General features: G+C 43.1%; 1 protein-coding gene across 4 annotated transcripts in view; it reads left to right on the top strand.

Annotated features, from left to right (window-relative positions):
• LOC145340854 (unconventional myosin-VIIa-like) overlaps positions 1-22836 on the top strand; it is a 183212-nt gene extending 160376 nt beyond the window's left edge. For all 4 annotated transcript variants that reach the window (XM_080185314.1, XM_080185315.1, XM_080185313.1 and 1 more), the window contains 7 exons: positions 39-126; positions 213-319; positions 1764-1949; positions 7356-7472; positions 12812-12895; positions 21482-21601; positions 21695-22836. In XM_080185314.1, coding sequence (XP_080041440.1) covers positions 39-126; positions 213-319; positions 1764-1949; positions 7356-7472; positions 12812-12895; positions 21482-21601; positions 21695-21781 — 789 coding nt within the window. In that variant the 3' untranslated portion in view covers positions 21782-22836. The remainder of the gene's footprint in view (positions 1-38; positions 127-212; positions 320-1763; positions 1950-7355; positions 7473-12811; positions 12896-21481; positions 21602-21694) is intronic.
• The last annotated feature ends 842 nt before the right edge of the window (positions 22837-23678 follow it).

Below are 23678 nucleotides of genomic sequence, written 5' to 3'. Positions count from 1 at the left end.
TCTACAGCTCAGTGCGATCTTGAAGTTTGTGTTTCTAGGTAATCAGTTTTCCTGAAGGAGATTTCTTCTTTGATTATGTGAGGCAAGTGACAGACTGGGTCAGGAAGGAAAAGCCTGTGAAGAATGGTAGGTGCCCACAGAACTAATAAAGTTTATAAAGCTGAAATCTCCTCCTGTCTGTAGTAATACTTTGTCTTCATGTCATTTTGTAGGCACTTCAGTCTCTGTGGTTTACAAGGTGCTGTTCATGAGAAAGCTGTGGCTCAATGTTTTCCCTGGCAGAGACCTCAAAGCAGATATGGTGTTCCATTACCCACAGGTAAATGACCAAGCCACTCCACAGGTGATCCCCACCCCTCAACTTGCTCCATCTACAGATTGGTGACTGACAGACCCCTACCAAAGGGGAGTGAATGAATGAAACCCGCATCTGTAAGGGAGTGACTGATGGATCCCACTCCGCAGGAAAGTGACTGAGTAACATCCCACCCAGATTAGAGTGAATGTTTCCTTTTGTATGTCAACCATTATTGAACAAATGAGTGGATAACCTGCTTTCGTAGTGCTGGCTGAGGGAGAAATACTGATTAGTTCACCAGCAAGGACTATCCTACTCTTCTGAAAGAGCCATGTCATCTTTCATGTCCGTTTAAGAGGGTAGACAGGTGTAAGGTCTCATCCAAAAGTGGCCTCTCTAAGATTACAACAACCCATGAGCTGTCACTCAGTGCCACCCTGAACCACCCTGGCTCAGGCTACTGTCAATTTTAGTTTGATGATACTTTCGGGACTACATGTCCTCAGGGTGACATGAGATGGTATATTAATTCACTACATCATTGAACCATCTACACAGCAGACATGTTCAATGGTAAACATTCCCTGTCAACTCGGATAACTTCATCATCATCTCTATATCCAATGAGGGAGACGTTTGTGTGGGTAGAAGAAGAGACAGACTATTTGATTGGACAGCCATGCCACTAACACTTATAAAACATATCTTCTCCTTTGTTAAATTCAAATGTAGCTCCAGATCCACACTTGGACAGTGGCCACACTCACCAGAAAGCCTAATCCCTATGATAGGTTTGTGCTGGGATAATTGACATCTGCAGGGGGCAGTGCCCTTGCAAAGGTGGTGGTGCCGCCTTGAACTGCTGCATTCACATCCTCAGTGTGGTTAGAAAGAGAGTTCCAGGAGTTTGACCCAATGACAGTGAAGGAACAGTGATATTTTTCCAAGTCAGAATGGCTTGGAGGGGAACTTCCAGCAGGTAGTGTTCCCAGGTATCTGTTGCCCTTGTCCTTCTAGAAGGTAAGATTGTGGGTTTGGAAAGTGCTGTCTCAGGAACTTTGGTAAGTTATCGTAGGTAGTGCAATATGGCAGACATTGTTTATAGGTAGTGGACGGAATGAATGTTTGTGAATAGAGTGCCAATCAAGTGGGTTGCTTTGTCCTGGAACATCTTCTTGATTGTTGAAGAAATTGTACTCATTCTGGCAAGTGGGGCATGTTCTATCACTGTCCTGACTTGGAGCTTGTAGATGGTGGACATACTTTGGGGAATCAGGAGACAAGTTACTTGCTGCAGGATTCCTAGTCTTTGATCTGACTGAAAGACCTTTAGAACAGTAGAAAAGCAAGAGTCAATGGAACTGGACAGAGGAGAATTTGGAGGAGTCCATTATTTCTCTCTGGTAATTAAAGACCAGCCAATTGAAAGTAAAAACTTTCTGATCTTCTTCTCTTTATTTCCAAGGAGTTACCAAAGTATTTGCGAGGTTACCACCAGTGCACGAAGGAAGATGCCATCCAGATTGCTGCATTCCTTTACAAAGTGAAGTTCAGTGATGACAAGTCCCAGTTTCTCCATATTCCTAAAATGTTGAAGGACCTGGTTCCTGAGGACATGATTCGGATAATGTCACCTGAGGAATGGAAGAAGGTAATAAAGTTTGTGGGTTCTTAGAGGAATAATCAGGAGCTCATTAAACCTCTTGGAGGGCAACCCCACCTCCCGAGGGAGGGCAACATTGAGATGCAACTGTGCCCAATCACTAGAGCCGTGGATAGGACGAATTGGGGAAAGTTCAATGACCTTATTGTACTAACACAGAGCCAACCCCTTGTTTCATCTCAAACCACAATTCACTGGTACAGCCGATTTTACAGCACATTGAGATCGTTCTGATCCCAGCCTCATTCAGATTATCACACCATCGCCATTTGCTTTGACACCTAAAACCATTAAAATCTGACATTAGAACCTGCCAGGTACACACCTATTAAGATCACTGCATAGAAGAAGACTATAGTTAGGTGGAAACAAAATATTTGAAAAGTATTCCAGAACTGCTGCAAAGTGCATTATCACAGTGCAGCCTGAAGCCAAACTTATCCCAATACCAGAAGGCTATAATGGAAAAACTATCATAAATGACCTTTCTGTTGGTGAAAGTCTTTACTCCCTGAGGCAAGACCAATGACTGCCAAACCCAGTGTTCAGGAAAAGAAACATATGAAGCATCCTTGGTGTATAGAGTATAATATTGGATTTCCGTCTGACATTTTCCTTCAGGCTTCAGTTTAAACTCACTTGCAGCCCTATGAAAATGAGGAAATAAAACTGGAGAGGAACGCAAATGTGTGCAGAGAGCTGGGAGAGATATATGGCACTAGAATAGGAAATAATGAGGTATGGTGGGGACAGAGTGAGAGGAAAGGTAATAAAAATAAAAGAGAAATATATTGGAATATTATGTAAATATATTTCTTATAAGTATGTAAGATCCTAAAGAGTATTTACAGGATGGAAGTGGAAAAGATGTTTCTTCAGAGAATCTAGAAGTAAGGGTCACTGTTTAAAAATAAAGGGTTGCCTATTTAAGATAGAAATGAGGAAAATCTTTTCTGACGATCGTGAGTCTTTGGAACTCTTTCTCAAAAGGTGGTGGAAGCATATCTTTAAGGCAGAGATGGATAGATTCTTGAAAAGTTTTGGAGGGTATGTGGGGTAACAATCAAATTAGCCATTATCTTATTGAATGGTGGAGCAGGCTCTGGTGGGGCTACTGCTGCTCCTAATTCATATGTTTGTATAAAATCGAAATTAGGGTTACTGTGCCTGTAGTTTAGATTGCAGTGTATAAGTCAACCGGGCATATAAGACAGCCCCATTTTCTCAATCCCCAAAGTCATATTTCTGCACATACCCAGCATAAGAGCCAATCCCCATTTGCAGCCATGACATGTTATACTTGCATTGGTAGTATAAGCCTCAACCCAATAATGGAAGTTCTCCTCATTTAGAAGTGGGCACAAGCATCCAGCAGATGAAATGGGTTGTGAGATGTATGAGAGTTTAAGATAAGTCCACACGGAATGAACCCCATGATGTGATCAACAAATCTGCCAACCATCCTTACCCACTCCAGCAGTTCATTTTTATATTCAGCATATAGACATCAACTCCTGTTTTCACAGAGATTTTTGGAGGCTTCAAATGTTGACTTATAAACCAACATTAGTGATATGACACATGATACACAGAGTATGGAAAATAAGGCTGGTGAGCTGAAGGTGCAGATAGCCACGAGGAGATATCATGATGGAACAAAGAGTTGGCTCAAAGAAGGTTAGGGCTGAATATTAAGTATTCCTGATATAAGGTGTTCAGGAAAGATAGGGAAGGAAGCAAAGGGGGAGGGTTGACAACATGGAGAGAAATTCGTTGAGTGTATTCAGGAGAAATTTCTCATTCAGTATGTGGATGGTCCGACTAGACAGGGGGCAAAATTTGATCTCTTCTTGGGAAATAAGGAAGGGCAGGTGACAGAAGTGTTAGTGAGGGATCACTTTGGAATCAGTGACCATAATTCTATTAGTTTTAAGATAGCTATGGAGAATGATAGGTCTGGCCCAAAGGTTAAAATTCTAAATTGGGGCAGGGCCAATTTTGATGGTATCAGGCAGGAACTTTCAAAAGTTAGTTGGGGGAGACTGTGGGAAGGCAAAGGGATGCCTGGTAAGTGGGAGACTTTCAAAAATGTGTTAATCAGGGTTCAGGGTAATCACATTCCTCTTAAAGTGAAGGGCAAGGCTAGTAGAAGTATGGAACTCTGGATGACTCAGGATATTGAGGCCCTGGTCAAAAAGAAGAAGAGTTGATTCAGGCTTTGTGAGTGGAAAATCATGTCTCACAAATTTAATTGAGTTTTTTTGAAAGGATAACCAAGAAGGTAGATGAGGGCAGTGCAGTTTATGTTGTCTACATGGACTTTAGCAAGGCCTTTGACAAGGTACCACATGGTATGTTGTTGCATAAGGTTAAATATCATGGCATCCAAGATGAGATAGCTAGATGCATACAAAATTGGCTTGAAGAGGGTGGTTGGCCAGAGGGTGGTTGTAGAAAGTCGTTTTTCAAACTGGAGGCCTGTAACCAGTGGCGTGCTCCAGAGATCGGTGCTGGGTCCACTGTTACTTATTATTTATATTAATGATTTGGATGAGAATATAGGAGGCATGGTTACTAAGTTTGCAGATGACACCAAGATTGGTAGCATAGTGGACAGTGAAGAAGGTTACCTAGAATTGATCAATTGGGCCAGTGGGCTGACAAATGGCAATGGAGTTTAATTTAGATAAATGTGAGGTAATGCATTTTGGTAGATTGAACCAGGACAGGTCTTATTCAGTTAATGATAGGCCATTGGGGAAAGTTACAGAACAAAGAGATCTAGGGGTGCATGTTCATAGTCCCTTGAAAGTGGAGTCACAGATGGACAGATTGGTGAAGGAGACATTCAGCATGCTTGGTTTCATTGGTCAGAACATTGAATATAGGAGTCGGGATGTCTTGTTTAAGCTGTACAAGACATTGGTAAGACCACACAAGAGTGTTTGATGGTTTGAGTTATAAGACTGGATAGACTGGGAATTTTTTCTCTGGAATGTAAAAGGTTAAGGGGTGACCTTATAGAGGTCTATAAAATAATGAGGGTCATAGATTAACAATATCTTTTCCCAAAGGTAGGGCACTCTAAAATTAGTAGGTTTAGGTTTAAGGTATGAGGAGAGAGACACAAAAGGGTCCAGAGGTGCAATTTTTTCACACACAGGGTGGAACAAGCTGCTAGAGATAGTAGTAGGTGGGTACAATTTTGACAGTTGCATGGGTAAGATGGGTATAGAGATATATGGGCCAAATGCAGGCAATTGGGACTAGCTTTGGTGTTTTACAAAAAAGGCGGCATGGATAAGTTGGACTGAAGGGCCTACTTCCATGCTGAAAACCTCTATGACACCGTGACTTAGGGCGGCACAGTGTTTAGCACTGCTGCCTCATAGCGTCAAGAACCCGGGTTTAATTCCAACCTTGGGTGACTGTCTGTCTGTGTGGAGTTTACATATTCTCTCTGTGTCTGCATGGGTTTCAGCCGGATGCTCTGGTTTCCTCCGACAGTGCAAAGATGTGTGAGTTAGGTTGATTGACCATGCTAAATTGCCCCTTAATGTCAGGGAGATTAGCAGAGTAAATGCGTGGGGTTACTGGGATTGGGCCCTGGGCTGCCATGTTCTCAGTGCAGACTCAATGGGCCAAATGTCCTCCTCCTCTACTGTAGGGATTCTACATTGCTTGGTGTAGTCTGTAGGCCACCAACCAGAGGGAAAATATAGTGGAACAAATTTGCAACGAAATTACAGAGAAGGGCAAGGATTTTAGAGCAGTTATGATAGGGGACTTTACTTATCTGGATATAAACTGGAATAATAGCAATGCAAAGGGCAGAGAGGGGTAAAATTCCTAGAGTGTGTTCAAGAAAATTTTCTACATTCATATATTTCCAATCCAATGAGAAAGGAGGAATTGTTAGACCTGATTCTTGGGAATGAGATGGGCTTAAATGGATCCAGTGTCATTCACGGATCATTAGGGAATAGTGATCATTGAATCATAATGTTAAAGTTGGCTGTGGGAAAGAACAAGCAACAATGCAGATAAAGAGTAATTACTTGGAGAGAGAGCCTGCTTGGATGGGGTAAGAATGAATCTGGCCCAGATAAATTGGACTCACTAAAAATTAGCAGGCAGAACTGTAACTGAACAATGAAAACCAGAAAGTTTTCTTTAGGCATATAAATAGTAAACAGGTGGTGGGAGGAGGAGTGGGGCTGATTAGACACCGGTTTGGGGTTACACCATGAAGGCAGGGGACATGGTTGAGGCATTAAATGAGTACTTTTCATCTGCCTTATCAAGGAAAAAGGTCATGGTGAAAGAGAAGGTAGTTCAGGCACTTGATGATAAGTTTAAATTTGGTAAGGAGAAGGTATTGATTAGGCTGATTGTACCTAAATTAGTAAGGGATCGGGATGAGATGCATCAAAGAATACTGAGGGAATTGAGGGTGGCAATTGCAGGAATACTGGTTTTGTTTTCCAGTTCTCCTTGGATACACAGGTGATGTGAGAGGACTGAGAATTGCAAATTGCAATTGTTCAAAAATGGGTGCAAAGGTAATACCAGCAACTAAAGGCCAGTCAGTTTCATCTCAGTAGAACCAAAATGAGTAGACACTTGGGATAATACAGATTAATTAAGAAGAAGCAGCTTAGATTTGTTGAGGGGAAATTGGGTCTCAAATTTTCTTGAGGTTTTTTGAAGAGGTAACAGAAAGGGTCAATGAGGGTAATGCCGTTGATGTAGTGTACGTGGACTTCTAAAAAGCACTTGATACAATGCTACATAACAGACTTGTGAGAAAAGTTATAGCTTGTGGAATAAAAGTGGCAGCAGCAACAAGAACAACATGAAAAGGAAATTAGTTGAGGGATAGGAATCAGAGAGGATGTAATGAACTGTTGCTTTTTGGAAAGGACAGGTTTATAGCAGAGTTCCCCAGGAGCACTCCTCTTCCTTGACATATATTAGTGACTTGGTGTACTGGACAGGATTTGCAGATGACACAAAACTTAAGTATTTTGACGACGATGATGTTAAAATTCAAAACTAGACATAGGTAGGTTGTAGAATGGGCAGACAAATGGTTAAAAAGTGGAAACATTCCCCACTAGTTGGAGTTATACCTGGCACAATACAAGATGATTGAGGTGGTTGGAAGTCAATCATCTCAGCCCAAAAGTTTGCAGCTGAAGTTCCTCGGGCTAATGTCCTAGGCTCAACCCCCTTCACCATGAACGAATAAATAAAAACATTCCAAAACCCAAAAATACAACAACGATGTCAACATATCATCTAGATAGAAAGGGTAGTGCAGATTGCAAACAGCTCCAGGGCTCATTGCATGCGATGGTTAACCAACTCCTTGTTGGAATTTTGTTTTTGCAGTCTATTGTGGCAGTGTGTAACAAGCATACAGGGAAGACCACTGATGAAGTCAAGCTGGCATTCCTCAAATTGCTGTACCGCTGGGCAACATTTGGGTCAGCTTTTTTTGAAGTGAAGGTACAGTGCTGCCGTTAAGTGATTTGTAGCTGTGGATTTTAATGTGTGTGTGCAATGTCTGGTGCCACAGAGTGAATGCGTGATTGGTGTTTATTAATGATTCCTTTATTCCGGAGCAGGTTTCAAATGAATAGAATGAGGGTAAAATGTATTCAGTGGCTAATTTTCAGGCCTTGGATATTGTTGATAAATATTACTGACACGGCTTGGCTGGAATAAGAGAACACATTAGGAAGAGTAGACAGCCCTTAGCCCTTAATGCCACAAAGGGAATTTCTTCACTGGACAGAGAGTCACATCCTCTCTCACTATCCAATGGCTTACTTCAGCCTGGTGTGGATGGGCCACTCGTGATTCTGTAGAACTACTATCAGGGCTCTATTGATGTTATGAAATTCCAATCAGTGTTCATTTCCTGGCTAACCCCAGCAGTTTTGAGATGAGTGGGCCAGGATCACAGCATTTGAATTGCTTGTCAAGCGGAAGAGTTCAAATTCTTCCCTATATTTGGTTAGTCAGTGTTTACTGGGGTCTATTTTCACCTACCCTACCTGCAGCTAAAGCTTCGGAGACAGCCCTGAAATGGAGTCAGTGGTCTTAGAACATAGAACATAGAACATTACAGCGCAGTACAGGCCCCTCGGCCCTCGATGTTGCGCCGACCAGTGGAACCAATCTAACGACCCTCTAACCTAAACTATTCCAATATTATCCATATGCCTATCCACTGACCATTTGAATGCCCTTAAAGTTGGCGAGACCACAACTGCTGCAGGCAGGGCATTCCACGCCCTTACTACCCTCTGAGTAAAGAACCTACCTCTGACATCCGTCCTATAACTACCACCCCCTAATTTAAAGCTATGTCCCCTTGTGTTAGCCATCACCATCCGAGGAAAAAGGCTCTCACTGTCCCTATCCAATCCTCTGATCATCTTGTATGCCTCAATTAGGTCACCTCGTAACCTTCTTCTCTCTAATGAAAATAACCTCAAGTCCCTCAGCCTTTCCTCATAAGACCTTCCCACCATGCCAGGCAACATCCTGATAAACCTCCTCTGCACTCTTTCCAATGCCTCCACATCTTTCTTATAATGTGGTGACCAGAACTGTACACAATACTCCAAGTGCAGCCGCACCAGAGTTTTGTACAGTTGTAACATGACCTCACAGCTCCGAAATTCAATCCCTCTACTGATAAAAGCTAACACACCGTACGCCTTCTTAACAACCTTATCAACCTGGGTGCCAACTTTCAGGGAGCTATGCACATGTACCCTGAGATCTCTCTGCTCATCAACACTACTAAGAGTCCTTCCATTAGCCCGATATTCTGTACTCCTGTTAGTCTTACCAAAGTGAATCACCTCACACTTTTCCATATTAAACTCCATCTGCCACCTCTCAGCCCAGCTCTGCAGCTTATCTATGTCCCTCTGCAAACTGTAACATCCATCCTCACTGTCTACAACTCCTCCTCCTTGGTAGTGCTCACCCCAGTTTGATCTCGCATTTTTGATCGGGAACTCTGCCAGATCTCTGCTGAATTTAAACGGTGCAACTTCACCACTGGAATGTACCCTCTGCCCATCCTTCACCCAAAGGTTAAAACCAAACCCAGATTGTCTCTGTTCCTATTGGAGGTCACAGGGTTTGCTGTTGGTGTTAAAGGATCTATTGGTGATTTAGGTCTACGGGGGTGTGAGTTAACAGATGTGTGTGCCCCACTGGCTCTGTTAGGGCCTATGAGTCTGTGGAAATCTTTAAGTATATTGGGAGCTGTTGGGTGTGTTAGTGGTCTTTAAATCCCTGTAGCAACCAGTAACGTTTGAAAAGAGGTGAATTTCCCAGCGACTGATGGAAATAACCAAAGGATAAGTTTTCTTCATATTTTAAGACTTTTACTGTAACAAATGAACTAAGCTCAACATTGTACAAACACGACTTAAGCAGCAACTAATACATTAAACTCAATAAAATACATTTGTGCATTAACTAACACAGTCAAGATACATCTTACAATTCTCTTTGGCTGTGTACCATACTTCTCCTTACCACACTAAGTCAAATTGTCTAGTGTTCTTTGAAGCCCAGATTTCTGGATCCAGTTTTCAACAGCAAGGCCCATTTCAGCTATTCCCTGTTTTCTAAATCTCCAAAAGCCCTGTCTGGTCTGTTCCTTACCTTTAAAATAGAAAATAACTCTTACCACCATCCTTTTTGGTGGTTAACACAAAATAGTCCATCTGCTTTACCACATCAGTAGCTTTTTTTTGTTTCTCTGCTTTGCGAAAAGCATCTGTCATTTATTAGTAAGATGCCACATAAAGGCGTTAAGACTGCCATTTCAAAAGGTTTTTGTTTGCCTCTCTCCCACATGACAACCAGGTCACATGAGCATGTCTTTAATTGTCCTAATTGCACCATCCCTTTTTGTCAAAGAACATTTTGTTCCACCTTAAGGGAACGGGGATATTTTAAAACATGGCCAATGTGTAACACTCAGCTCCCCTGATAGGGGTAGGGTGGTCACAAGATATAATGGTCTTGTAGCTCGATATGTTATAACCCAAAATTTCCTGGAAGTTTTGATGTGGCACAAATAGTGTCGGACTTGTGCCTTTCCCTGATGAAATTGCACAGACAAAATTACCTGCTCTCAGCTCAAGCATAAGGACACAAGAGCTAGGAGCAGGAGGAGGCCATCTGGCTCCTCGAGCCTGCTCCACCATTCTATAAGATCATGGCTGATCTTTTCTTGGACTCAGCTCCACTTACCCGCCTGCTCACCATAACCCTTAATTCCTTTACTATTCAAAAATTTATCTATCCTTGTCTTAAAAACATTCAACGAGGTAGCCTCAACTGCTTCACTGAGCAGGGGATTCCACAGATTCACAACCCTTCGTGTGAAGAAGTTTCTTCTCAACCCAGTCCTAAATCTGCTTCCCCTTACTTTGAGGCTATGCCCCCTAGTTCTAGTTTCACCCACCAGTGGAAACAACTTCCCTGCTTCTATCTTATCTATTCCCTTCATAATCTTATATGTTTCTATAAAATCTCCCCTCATTCTTCTGAATTCCAATGAGTATAACCCCAGTCTACTCAGTCTCTCCCCATAAGCCAAGCATCTCAACTCCAGAATCAACCCAGTGAATCTGCTCTGTCTCCCCCCTCCAGTGCCAATATATCCTTTCTCAAGTAAGGAGACCAAAACTGTACACAGTACTCGAGGTGTGGCCTCACCACCACCTTTATACAGCTGCAACAACCTCGCTGTATTTAAACTCCATCATGTGAACTTCCTCAGTCATTCACATTGCTTCTGTTATGTCCAGCATTGTACTCTGCTGTTCCTTTGCATAATTCCACCCTTTTCAAAACCCAAATTAGGCGGGTTTACATGAGTGACACACTGGTGTCAATCACTGATTTGCTATTTAGATGCAGCAAAACCTGAAATCAGACTATCTCAGATCCTTGGAGTTTAGTTGTCCATTCTTGGCGTTTTTTTTTTACCAAATCAGTATTAGTTAATTCCTAAGTTCAACTTGGTGCTATCAGTTACAGCATCTCCAAAATTTCCTGATTTCTCATCTCCATCCCCATTCCCCGCAACCACCCCTCCCCCCCTCAACCCCCCCACCCCCCACCATCCTGTTGCCCACTCAGAAAAGCCAAGCAGCTGAAATGAATAATCCTTGCTCTGGGAGAGGAACAACACTCTGAACAGGTTCTGAGAGTGAAGTAAGAACATGGCACATGCTGAAATTTCTTACTCTGCAATACATTGTGAGGAAATTCTTGAATCTGCTATACTCCTCTGATGTTCCTTCCTTAGAGGCACAGTACAAATCCCATTTCGAAGCAACTTGAGGCAGTAACGACCAGGAGCAGTTCCAAGGAGTTTTTCCACCAACATCACTCAAAAAAAAGTTGAACTACATCTGGTAGTTTTATTTTTACAATGATATAAAGGCATCACTCATAAGTTATTTGGTAAACACATTGTAGGTTCATTCATTAAGACTAGGCACATGTGAACCAAGGTGTGTGTGCAAGTATGCATGTGCATGTGTACAAAACAAAATTAATGATCATTGTTGGATTGTTGTAAAAACCCAGCTGGTTCACTAACGCCCTTTAGTGAAGGAAATCTGCCATCTTTACCTGGTCTATACGTGACTCCAGATCCACATCAATATAATTAATTTTTATCTACCACTCAATTCAAGGGTAATTAGGGATGAGCGACAAATGCTTGTTAGTAATGTCCACATCTCATGAAAGAATTTTAAAAAACTCTTGTCTCTGAGTCTGGAGTTTGTGAGTTCAAAGCCCCAAAAGCTTCAGCTCACAATTTATTCCAGTGCAGTATTGAGAGAGTGCAGCATTTTACTTCCTGATCACATGTTAAACTGAGATCCTGTCTGCTGTCTCAGATGGGTGTAAAAGATCCTATTTGGAAGAAGAATAGCACAATTTAACTGCTATCCTGAGATATTCTGAGGGGAAGGTGCTGCAGAAATGTGAATATCTGAATATTTTCGATATTTACATGATTAGTCTATAACATGTTAACAGTTTTTTTGCCACTGTTTTTGAGTGTTGCTGTCACCATGGACTTTATCTTCACAACAGTAAACAGAAATGAGGGAGTAAATCAGGTGGTAAAATGTCAGGGATCTCATCTCGACAACAATGAGTTCAACCCTTGGGTCAGACTTCCTTCTCATTCTGAAAGTGTTGGTGGTTTTTACTACCTAAAGGACACTTTTGTGACGTATTAGAATGTTCTGCTTCACACTCCACATACACACCTTCACTAAACAACACCCAGACAGGCAGTAAAACTCTGAATTAACCAGCTCACTTTCCACAAAGGAAGCAGCTTTGTGCTGGATGCCACTCAATCCACATCTGGAGTGTAAAATAGGCCTAGGCTGACTCTGGACTGGATCCTGACCCCAACCTACTGCTGACCCCAGCTTGAATTCTCACCCAGATTCCTGATCCCAACCTCAGTGTTGAGCTTTGAGAGAAATTTCACTGAAAGCCCCATTATTAATTTAAACATGGACTACTGCGTAAATCTCAACACCATGTTTGTGTGTGGAGCAATCCTAAAAATTCAGGGTGCTACATGCATGTGCATGCACCTTGGTTTATTGTGTGGGTGTGGGTGTGATTTTGTGACTGTATTCAGTGGTTCTGTGTAACTATATTGTGACAAATTGATATTATTATACTGAGGACTGATTTAATACAACAAGCTGACACTAATTTAACATTAATTTGGCTTTTAAAGATACTAATAAAGCGTTCTTTTTCCATTCTAGCAAACATCTGAGCCCAATTTTCCAGATATTGTGCGGATAGCTATCAACAAACAAGGGATAACAGTGATAAACCCACGGACCAAGGTAAAGAACCCAACTACTTGTAAACACCAAGAATCAGGGAATCGAGTTCTGAAATAGGCGACTCAGAGGGACAAGGAAAGAATCTCTGTTTATATCATGCCCGTCATGACCTCAGCTATCCTAAAGTGCTTTATACACAACTAAATAAGTCACAGTGACTTTATAGGAAATGAACATAGAACAGTACAGCACAGTACAGGCCCTTCGGCCCTCGATGCTGTGCCGAGCTATGTCCAAACCCAAGATCAAGCTATCCCACTCCCTATCATTCTGGAGTGCTCCATTTGCCTATCCAATAACCACTTGAAAGTTCCTAAAGTGTCCAACTCCACTATCAGAGCAGGCAGTGCATTCCACACCCCAACCACCCTCTAAGTAAAGAATCTACCTTGGACATCCTTCCTAACCTCCTACCATGAAACTTATAGTTATGCCCCCTAGTAACAGCTACATCCATCCAAGAAAATAGTCTCTGCACGTCCACTCTATCTATCCCTCTCATCATCTTATAAACCTCTATTAAGTGCCTCTCATGCTTCTCCGCACTAAAGAGAAAAGCCCCAGCTCCCTCAACCTTTCCTCATTCTATTTTATTTAATTTTTTACTGTTCTCTACCTTTTTTCTTTATTGTCTTTCTTCATTTTTCTTCCCCCCTCCCATTCTTTCCCCCTTCTCTTACCTTTTCTCCCCTTTTTGCTTCTCCTTTTCTAAACCTCACTCTGCCCCATCCATTCTCATCCCTTTCCCCCAAAATCTTCATTTTAGCTTCTCTGCTGTTTGGCCATTCACACCTTCTATTCTCTCTGTGGACAGCCATTAGCAGTCTTTTCCCTTGGTTTTTGTGGCTATGACTCATCTTTCATTCCCACATAAATATTTCCCATTTTCTATGCCTTTTAGCTTTGACAAACGGTCATCTAGACACAAAACGTCAGCTCTTTTCTCTCCTCACAGATGCTGCCAGACCTGCTGAGATTTTCTAGCATTTTCTCTTTTGGTTACGGATAACTTACACATAGCAAGTTCCCATGTTTCAAGAAAATTTCCTTGGATAACTCACATCTTATTGATCTCATCCAAGGGCATCAGTGGAAGTTTGCAGTTGGCTTTAGTGCTGTGGGACTAGCGAGGGTTCCCATTCCTGAGTACTGTTCAGTGAGTATTCTGTACAATGCCTGTGTGTGGGTTGCAGAATAGGACTGGACTGAGAAATGGCTGTTGTGTGAATCACAAGAACATGGGTGGAGTGGGAGAGTGGAAAACAGTAAAACAATTAGAGACGTCATCTGAAATGATGCCCCCGTGTGCAGTGTGTGACTCCCATGTGTTGCGTGTGCTTGTGACCCTGTGTTGGACGTGACCCTGTGTTGGGTGTGCTAGTGCCTTGGAGCTGTCTCTATTGTAGATTTCATATCTTTACACATCCCATATTCTTTCTCACAGACAATTTCATATTTTGGTGTCAACTTTGAACTTTGTGTGGGAGAGCATTAATTGTTATGTATGGCTATGTATTGGATGTGAGTTGAGGCCACCATTTCTGCTGCTCTGTGCAGTTTGTCGGCTTATATTAAAAAGTTTTGAAGTGTGGAACACAGTGTGAGGGGGGGGTGTGGGGGAAGGGGAGGAGGTGGTGACGGGGAGGGGGCTGAGTGTGTTCACTGCATGTTTCACACAGATGTACTCGCTGTGTGATTTGTTGTGACAGAGGATCCCCTCAGTGCCAGGCGCCTCCTGGGGTCCGATGGTAAACTGACACCTTCCCTGCGACTCACAGAGCCATAACCATGTAATTTCACTGCAAAACGATTTGCTCCACATCAGGACTGTGTCCACAATCCTGCCCAGCTGCTGCATGCTGCATCTCCGAGGTTTGAGACTGAACAGGAATTTAGCTCAGACTCAAAACTACTCAAAACAGATGGAGGGAAGTGAAAGTGGCTGGAAGGGGGAGAGGATGTTGGAGGTGTGGAGGGGACGGGTGCAAACCTTCAGTCTAGAGGTAGTTGATCAAGTGGGTTTCTGGGCATTCTTTGTGAATGAGGAGCTGGTGGTCACAGCCCTGATCTCCCCAGATAAACAGGATCCACTGGAAATGTTTCCTTGACCCTTCCCCCACAAGATATTAAAGCCCATGTGGGAATTTTTCAAAAAGGTGCAATCAGGGAGGTGTTGCGGTTTCTATCTGCTATTTTAATAAAACTGTTTTGTCTCTTTCGATTCATGATGGCTAGGTATTTTATTAAAATAGTAAAACCATTGAAAGATCTGACAGAGAAATGTGACATAGTGAGTGAAGTGTTTGTCACACAATAGTGTGAATCATTTCTCTGTGTACTGGGCATAACGTGGAAAGTCTTACAATACCAGGTTAAAGTCCAATAGGTTTATTTGGTAGCAAATGCCACTAGCTTTCGGAGTGCTCGCTGCTCCTTGGTCAGGTGAGAACAGTGGACCCAATCCTCACCCTCGGAAAACACCACTTCCAACTTTTCTGAGCAAAACTGAATAATCTTGCTCTTTGTTTCCCAACTGTCAACCAATTTATAGTCCATGTTGATAAGTTTCTACTTAGAATCCATAGAATCCCTATAGTACCAATTCTCTGAAACAGAGTCCTCCCCCTGCCACCCCCATCCCTGTTACTCTGTGCATTTACCATGGTTAATCCACCTAATTTTCACATCTTTGGACTGTGGGAAGAAACCAGAGCACCTGGAGGAAACCCACGCAGACACAGGGAGAATGTGCAAACTCCAGACTGTTGCCCAAGACTGGAATTGAACCTGGTCCCTGGGGCTGTGAGGCAGCAGTGCTTGCTACTGTTCCACCATGCCATCCATAAGCTAACCACTTGTGCCATACACACGCCTTTGTTGGAGCAAATCTCCGTATGAAATTCAGTGACATTATCAGTACTGTTGCCTTTGCAGTTTTTACCTGACTGGCATAGTACGGAACAACTGTGGGTGTTCCACAGAAGCAGATCAAAGGATGACGCTTCTGTTCCTTCCTCTATCTCTCGCAGTCGCTCCGTTTATGTTCACAGGAGAGCTCCCAGATCTCGATCACCTAGCTGCCCTATGAAAAAGGGTGTGGTAGAGCATTTGGTGTTTGTTCCACAAGAGGAGTGTTAAAGTTTCAGCTGTCATGATACATCTTTCTCTCCTTCTCTCACCACACACACACACACACACACACACACACACACACACACACACACACACACACACACACACACACACATATCTAGCACAGCAGGAAACAGCAAGTGCCAATGTGTTTATGTCCTGTGAACATAAACTGAGGGACTGAGAGAGAGATAGAGAAGCGTCATCCTTCAATCTGCGTCTGTGGAACACCCACGGTTGTTTTCTGTAGGTTTGACTTGACCTGTGAGTGACTTGAGATAGTCAGTGCCTAGCTTTTTCTAAAAACTACTTATTTATAATATTTACTTCAGTTCATAGTAAAGTGTTAGATTTGTTTGTGGGAGAGCACTTTGGAGATAGTGACCACAATTCGGTGTTCTTCATTATTGCAATGGAGAGGGATAGGGTCACACAACAGGGCAAGGTTTATAATTGGGGCAGGGGTAATTATGATGCAATTAGGCAAGAATTAGGGAGCATAAGATGGGAGCAGAAACTGTCAGGTATGGGCACAAACGAAAAGTGGAACTTTTTCAAGGAACAAATACTGCGTGTTCTTGATAGGTATGTCCCTGACAGGCAGGGAGGAAATGGCCGAGTGAGGGAACCATGGTTCACAAAAGGAGGCTGAATGTCTTGTCAAGAGGGAAAAGGAAGCATATGTAAAGATGAAAAAACAAGGTTCAGTTGGGTCACTTGAATGTTACAAGGTAGCTAGGAATGAATTAAAGAAAGGGCTTGAGAGAGCTAGGAGGGGGCATGAGAAGTTCTTGGTGGGTCGGATAAAAGCAAACCCCAAAGCTTTTTACTCTTATGTGAAAAATAAAAGAATGACCAGGGTGAGGTTAGGGCCAGTCAAGGATCGTAGTGGGAACTTGTGCATGGAGTCAGAAGAGATAGGCAAGGTGTTGAATGAATACTTTTCTTTGGTGTTCACAAAGGAGAGAGGCCATGTTTTTGAGGAGGAGTGCGTGATACAAACCGATAGAATGGAGGAGGTAGATGTTCTGAGGGAAGATGTATTAGCAATTTTGAAAAACCTGAGGGTTGATAAGTCCCCTGGGCCAGATGGGATACATCCTAGGATACTTGGAGGCAAGGGATGAGATTGCAGGGCCTTTAGTTTTGATCTTTGGGTCCTCACTGTCCACAGGGATAGTGCCAGAGGACTGGAGAGTAGCAAATGTTGTTCCTCTTTTCAAGAAAGGAAATAGGAATGACCCTGGTAATTATAGGCCAGTTAGTCTTACTTCGGAGGTCAGTAACTTAATGGAAAGGGTCCTGAGAGATAGGATTTATGACCATTTGGAAAGATTCAGTTTAATCCGGGACAGTCAGCACAGTTTCGTGAGGGGTAAGTCCTGCCTCACAAATTTGATTGAATTCTTTGAGGAGTTAACTAAGTGTTTGGACGAAGGTAGAGCAGTTGATGTCATATACATGGATTTTAGTAAGGCGTTTGATAAGGTTCCCCATGGTAGGCTCATGAAGAAGATAAGGAGGTGTGGGATAGAAGGAAATTTGGCCAATTGGATAAGTAACTGGCTGTATCATAGAAGGCAGAGGGTGGTGGTGGAAGGAAAATTTTCAGACTGGAGGCCAGTTACCAGTGGTGTACCACAGGGGTCAATGCTGGGTCCTTTGTTTTTTGTGATTTTTATCACTGAATTGGAAGTAGGGGCTGAAGGGTGGGTGAGTAAATTTGCTGACGACACCAAGATTGGTGGAGCAGTGGATGAGGTGGAGGGCTCTTGCAGGTTGCAAAGAGACATTGATAGGATGCAGAGCTGGGCCAAAAAGTGGCAGATGGAGTTTCACCCTGATAAGTGTGAGGTGATTCACTTTGGTAGGACAAACTTGAATGCAGATTACAGGGTCAACGGCATGGTTCTAAGGAATATGGAGGAACAGACAGATCTTGAGGTTCATATCCCCAGATCTCTGTAGCTTGCCACTCAAGTGGATAGAGCCGTGAAGAAGCCTTATAGTGTGTTAGCGTTTACTAATGGGGGGGTTTGAGTTTAAGAGCTGTGGGGTTATGCTGCAATTATACCAGACGTTGGTGAGACCATATTTAGAATATTGTGTTCAGTTCTGGACCCCTCATTATAAGGAGGATGTGGAAGCATTGGAGAGAGTGCAGAGATTTATCAGGATGCTGCCTGGTTTGGAGGCTAGGTCTTAAGAGGAAAGGTTGAGGGAGCTGGGGCTTTTCTCCTTGGAGCGGAGGAGGATGAGAGGCAACTTAATAGAGGTTTATAAGATGATGAGGGGGATTGATAGAGTGGAAATGCAGAGACTATTTCCTCAGGTGGAATTAGCTGTTACTAGGGGGCATAACTATAAGGTTCATGGTGGGAGATATAGGAGGGATGTCCGAGGTAGATTCTTTACTCAGAGAGTGGTTGAGGTGTGGAATAGACTGCCTGCTGTGATAGTGGAGTCGGACACTTCAAGCGGTTATTGGATAGGCAAATGGAGCACTCCAGAATTATAGGGAGGGGATAGCTTGATCTTGGGATTGGACATAGCTCGGCACAACATTGAGGGCCGAAGGGCCTGTACTGTGCTGTAATGTTCTATGTTTCTATATGAATACATGTTTTTTGGGACACAGTTTGGTCTGTACCTAACTCCCCAGGAGTTCTTGGCCATTCATACATGGAATATGGTGCAAAGTTTTGGAGTGCTTTGGAGGTTTAACAAACTGATTCCTGAAGGCGGATTGACATATGAGGAAAGATTGATTCAGTTAGCATTATATTTGCTGGAATTCAGAAGAATGAGGAGGAATCTTGTAGAAACATATAAAATTCTAACAAGATTAGACAGGGTAGAAGCAGGAAGAATATTCCTGATGGTGGATATGTCCAGAACCAGGGGTCATAGCTAAGAATATGGGATAAACCTTTTAGGACTGAGATGAGGAGAAATTTCTTCACCCAAAGAGTGATGAATCTGTGGAATTCTATAATACAGGAAGCAGTTGAGGCCAAAACATTATACATCAGATATAGCTCTTGGGGGAAAAGTGATGAAAGAAAATGAGCCAAAGTGGGATCAGGCTATTGAGTTGGATGATCAGCTGTGACCATAATGATGGGGAAGCAGGCTCAAAGGGCCGAATGGCCTACTCCTGCTCCTATTTTCTGTTTCTCCTAACCCTTGTGGGTAGGTGGTGGCACAGTGATATTGTCACTGGGTTAGTAATCCAGAGAGCCAGGATAATGTTCTGGGAACTTGGATTCAACTGACACCATGATAGATAGTGAAAATTGAATTCAATAAGAATCTGGAATTAAAAGTTGAATGATGACTATCACACCATTGCCAATTGTTGTATGAACCCATCTGATTCACTAAGTCCTTACCTAATCTGGGCTGGCCTGGATGTGACTCCAAATCCACAACCGCTTACTTGCCTCTTGAATACCCTCTGAATTGGTCATTCAGTTCAAAGGTAATTTGGGGTGGGCATCACATCCAGCCAGTGATGCCCACATCGCTTGAATGAAGAACTTTTAAAAAAATCATTATGGTCTCTTTAACCTACATTACTGTACACATGTGAAATGTCAAACTGCATCCTAATGTAGGGATATGTGGAGGAAGTCACCATTCCCAAAATTACATGTGTATTGAGAATTAGGTCATTTTATTGTGTGTTTGGTTTGTCTAGTGTCAGGGCTTCCCTCTGCCTAAAACTCGAATCCTCTCCCTAAGCCTTCTCCAAACTTTCGACTCTTGACACCTGACTAAATCCCTAACACCCCCTCCCCCCCTGCCACCCCCACCTTCCTTCCCTGGCCCTGTCCTTGTTGCCATTAGGTGGTTCTGTCTCATTGGATATTGTCCCCCTGCTTCATCACCCTGCCTTCCAGAAGCCCATGCATGAATCTCTGTCCTTGCCCTCCAGTCCTTGAACTTGTCACCTCCTTGCCTACAGACCCACCTCTAAAGCCTACCAATCAGGTTTCTGCTTGAACTGATCCAGCCAGAGTCACAAGTGACACCTTCTGGTTCAAAAATGATCAACCCAATTTTCACTCTTTAACTTAACCCTCTCAATCCATGATGTCTGTGGGTCTACATGTGGACTATAGTCCAGGGAGAGTGGCACTCAATTGCTGCCACCTCCCAGTGTGGCACCTTCCTGGTTATGATTAATCTTGTTGAGATGTTAGTGGGGTCCTTTACTGACTCTCGGAACTCATGCGGGCGCCAGCACTGTTGGGACTCTGAAAAATCACCAACTTTACACTAGACAGCACCATCAATAGCACGCACCAAACAAAGATACACTAAAAAGTTATTGCATCCTAATCTTGGCTGCTGTGCCTTCAGGAGCCTACGCCCCAAGCTCTGGAATCCTCTCTGTAAACCTCTCCACCTTCCCACCTTTCTCTTCCCTTTAACGCCTTATTTTCCAAGCTTTTGGTCACCTGTCCTGTTTCTTCAGTCTTCATGGTGTGGGTTTATTACTCATACCTCGTTGCCCTGATAGATGGTGGTGACTTGCCTTCTTGTTCTCCTGCAATCTAAGTGGTGTAGGTACATCTAGTATGCTATTAGGGAGGCAGTTCCAAGATTTTGACCCAGCTACAGTGAAGGAACTGTGGTATATTTCCAAGTCAGGATAGTGAGTGGCTTGGATGGGACCTTCTGGCTGATGGCATTCCCAGGTATCTGCTGCCTTTGTCGTTCTCAGTGGCAGAGTTGCAGAGAAAGTGTTAAAGTGTTGTAGCCGAAGGAGCCTTGGGGTGACTCCCTCTGTGCCCCAGTGTCCGATTTTATCTGATAGTCCCTGTGAAGCACCTTGGGATCTTTTACTTATTTGAAGGTACTAAATACAAGGTACTGTTATTGTTATGTAGAGACCCTGGATTATGTGAGATCAAAGTGAATGGCTGTGTTGCGGAGATCTGACTGTAAGTGAGGGTGTACTGTTAGAGAATGGATTCTGTCAGTAATGTGATGGTTTTGACCTCAATAATAGTTTCATGAAATAGTTCCTATTAAAAACATAGAAACAGAAGGAATAGGAGCAGGCGTAGGCCCTCAAGCCTGTTCCATCATTCAACACAATCATGACGGATCTTCGCCCTCAATGCCACTTTCCCACCTGTTCCCCATATCCCTTGATCCCCTGAAAGAGCAAATAACCATCTCGCCCATACTTCCATGTATTCAACGATGGAGAATTCCAAAGATTCACAATCGTCTGAGTAAAGGCATTTCTCTCCACCTCGGTCCTGAAGAACTGTCCCTTTGCCCTGTGCCCCTGTGTTCTACATTCCCCAGCCAGGATTTGCATCTTTATTTCCTTTAAAAACAACTAATGACGGCTGAAGTTCCTGCATCTTGTGACAGTCGAACTCTGGGTCAATGAATTGCTACTCAGGCTCTTGATATTTCTCTGCTCTCTCCTTACAGGTGGCTTTAGTGACATATCCATACAATAAAATTGCCAACTGGCGCAGCGGCAGTACATACTTTCACATGTCAGTTGGTAACCTGGTCCGAGGAGAAAAGATTCTCTGTGAGACCTCACTGGTAAGGATGATCAGAGACCAAAGTGGCGGGGCTGGGGAGGGGGGGAGTCAAATTTAGTTTCATTCTTTAACCATTTGCTTATTTGATTTAAAGGGTTACAAAATGGACGATCTTCTGACATCATACGTGAGTGCGTATTTAGCCACTGCAAAACAGAAAACGACTCGATACCTTGCCTGATGGGACCAACATTAAAGGATTTGGACTGCCAACCGTGCCAACTCTCTCCACTACATTCCTATTGTCCTCTTTTCCAACGTCTCTCCAACCTCCCTCTTTCGACACACTCTCACTTCTCTCTCCAGTTTTTACTGAGCCATTACTTGGGAATTATTTTGATGAAGTTGTTAATGATCAGAGTGGCCTGTGCCATGGAACAGTGCCTTTTTAGCAGTGGATGTAATTCAATGCAGTCAGAGTTACATGCATCTGAAGTGATTAATATCACTGGTAGTTTTTTTAAAATAATTCCTGGGGGCCCCCAGTAACAGATCTAAATGCCATTCTGTGCTCCTTCCTCAGGGAGCTTGTTGGAGCTGATCTTAATACTTAATAGGTATACATATCAGAGATGTGACGTAGTGGTATTGTCACTGGTTTAGTAATCCAGAGGCTCAGGCTAATGCTCTGTGGACACGGGTTCCGTTCCCAGCATGACAACTGGCTCGATTTAAATTCAATTCATAGATCTGTAATTATAAAGCTGGGAACCATGATCAATTGTTTTTAAAACCAACCCATCTGTTCACTAATATTTTTTAGAGAGGAAAATCTGCCATCCTTATCTGGTCTGGCCTATCTGTGACTCCAGACTCACAGCAAATACTCATTTCAAGGTCAATTAAGGATGGGTAATAAATGTTAGTGTTGCCAACGACACCCACATCCCATGAAAGAATGAAAGTACAGTAGCGCCTGTCTGGAATCATTCACCATGTAACATGGACAGCTCAGAAATGTTGGATTACTGAGGAGGCGTAGATAGAAAGAAGTGCAACAATTTGCATTTACATAGTGCCTTTGTTTAGCATCATGAAACATTCCAAGAACGTGCTATCTTCACAACATGGCTGGTTCCCTATTTCTTGGTGTCTCTGGTCAACCTGAAGGTCCTGACCTGTAATGCCCATCCCTTGTCTGATCATCTCCCAGAATGTAGCATCATCCCAGTCACAGTCAGTCTCTTTTCAGGTTGCCAACTTTGATTGAATGCATTGCTGGAGGTTTTGCCACATCAGCTCCCCACCCTCCCCAACCACCGCCCCCCCCCCCCCCCCCCCCCGCCACCCCCCCCCCCCCGCCCAGCCTCCTCTTGCTGAAAAAATTGATTCTATATTTAAAGTGGATGGAGAGCACCCATAAACACATATTTATTATCATTCATTCCTCATTTACCAGGCCTGTTTTTAATCTCAGTTCTTGTGCCTTGACTGTATGGAGCTCAGCAGAGCTTTCCCATCCCTGTGTATGTGTCTTCAATAAAGCTGTTAACTCATTCATGACAAAAAATTTATGATGTTTATTTGGCAAACAGGAATTTGATCAGGTTTAACTTTGTCTGTTTGAAAAAAAACACACATGAAAGCCTCTCAAATGGTAAATTCCCACATCAGGTCAGCCATGTGTTTCTTTCGTCTCTGACAGACGTTATCAGCCACCTGGCTGTTCACGACTTAGCAATAAATGAAATTCAATTGTGAAAGTTTCTCCTGGACTATAAAAGGGAAACATATTCTAGTGAATGTGAAGGTGATATAGGTCTGAGTTCAGAAGACCAAAGTAACCATGCGTTGGGGGCAGGGTAACCGTGCTTTGGATCGATGGGACAGCGGGGGGGAGGGTGTGTGACACAACGCTCTGGGTGAGGGGAGTGTGAGTAACCATGCTCTGTGAGGGGGGGGAGGTGTGGGAGTGTGAGTAATTATGCTTTGACTTGAGCAGAGGCAGAACATGTATTTATTAAACATATGAAATTTTGAGAGGGTTTGACAGGATCCCTAACTGGACAATCCAGTATGAGGCATCTATTCTCAGAATAAGGCATCAGCCATTTAAGGTTGAGAGGTCAAGAATTCTT

The sequence above is a fragment of the Carcharhinus amblyrhynchos genome, chromosome 3 (assembly GCF_965287045.1).
Source record: "Carcharhinus amblyrhynchos chromosome 3, sCarAmb.v2.hapA, whole genome shotgun sequence".
Classification (NCBI taxonomy): Eukaryota; Metazoa; Chordata; class Chondrichthyes; order Carcharhiniformes; family Carcharhinidae; genus Carcharhinus; species Carcharhinus amblyrhynchos.
Note: the sequence above shows the minus strand (reverse complement) of the source record. Positions and strands in the feature narration are given on the sequence as shown.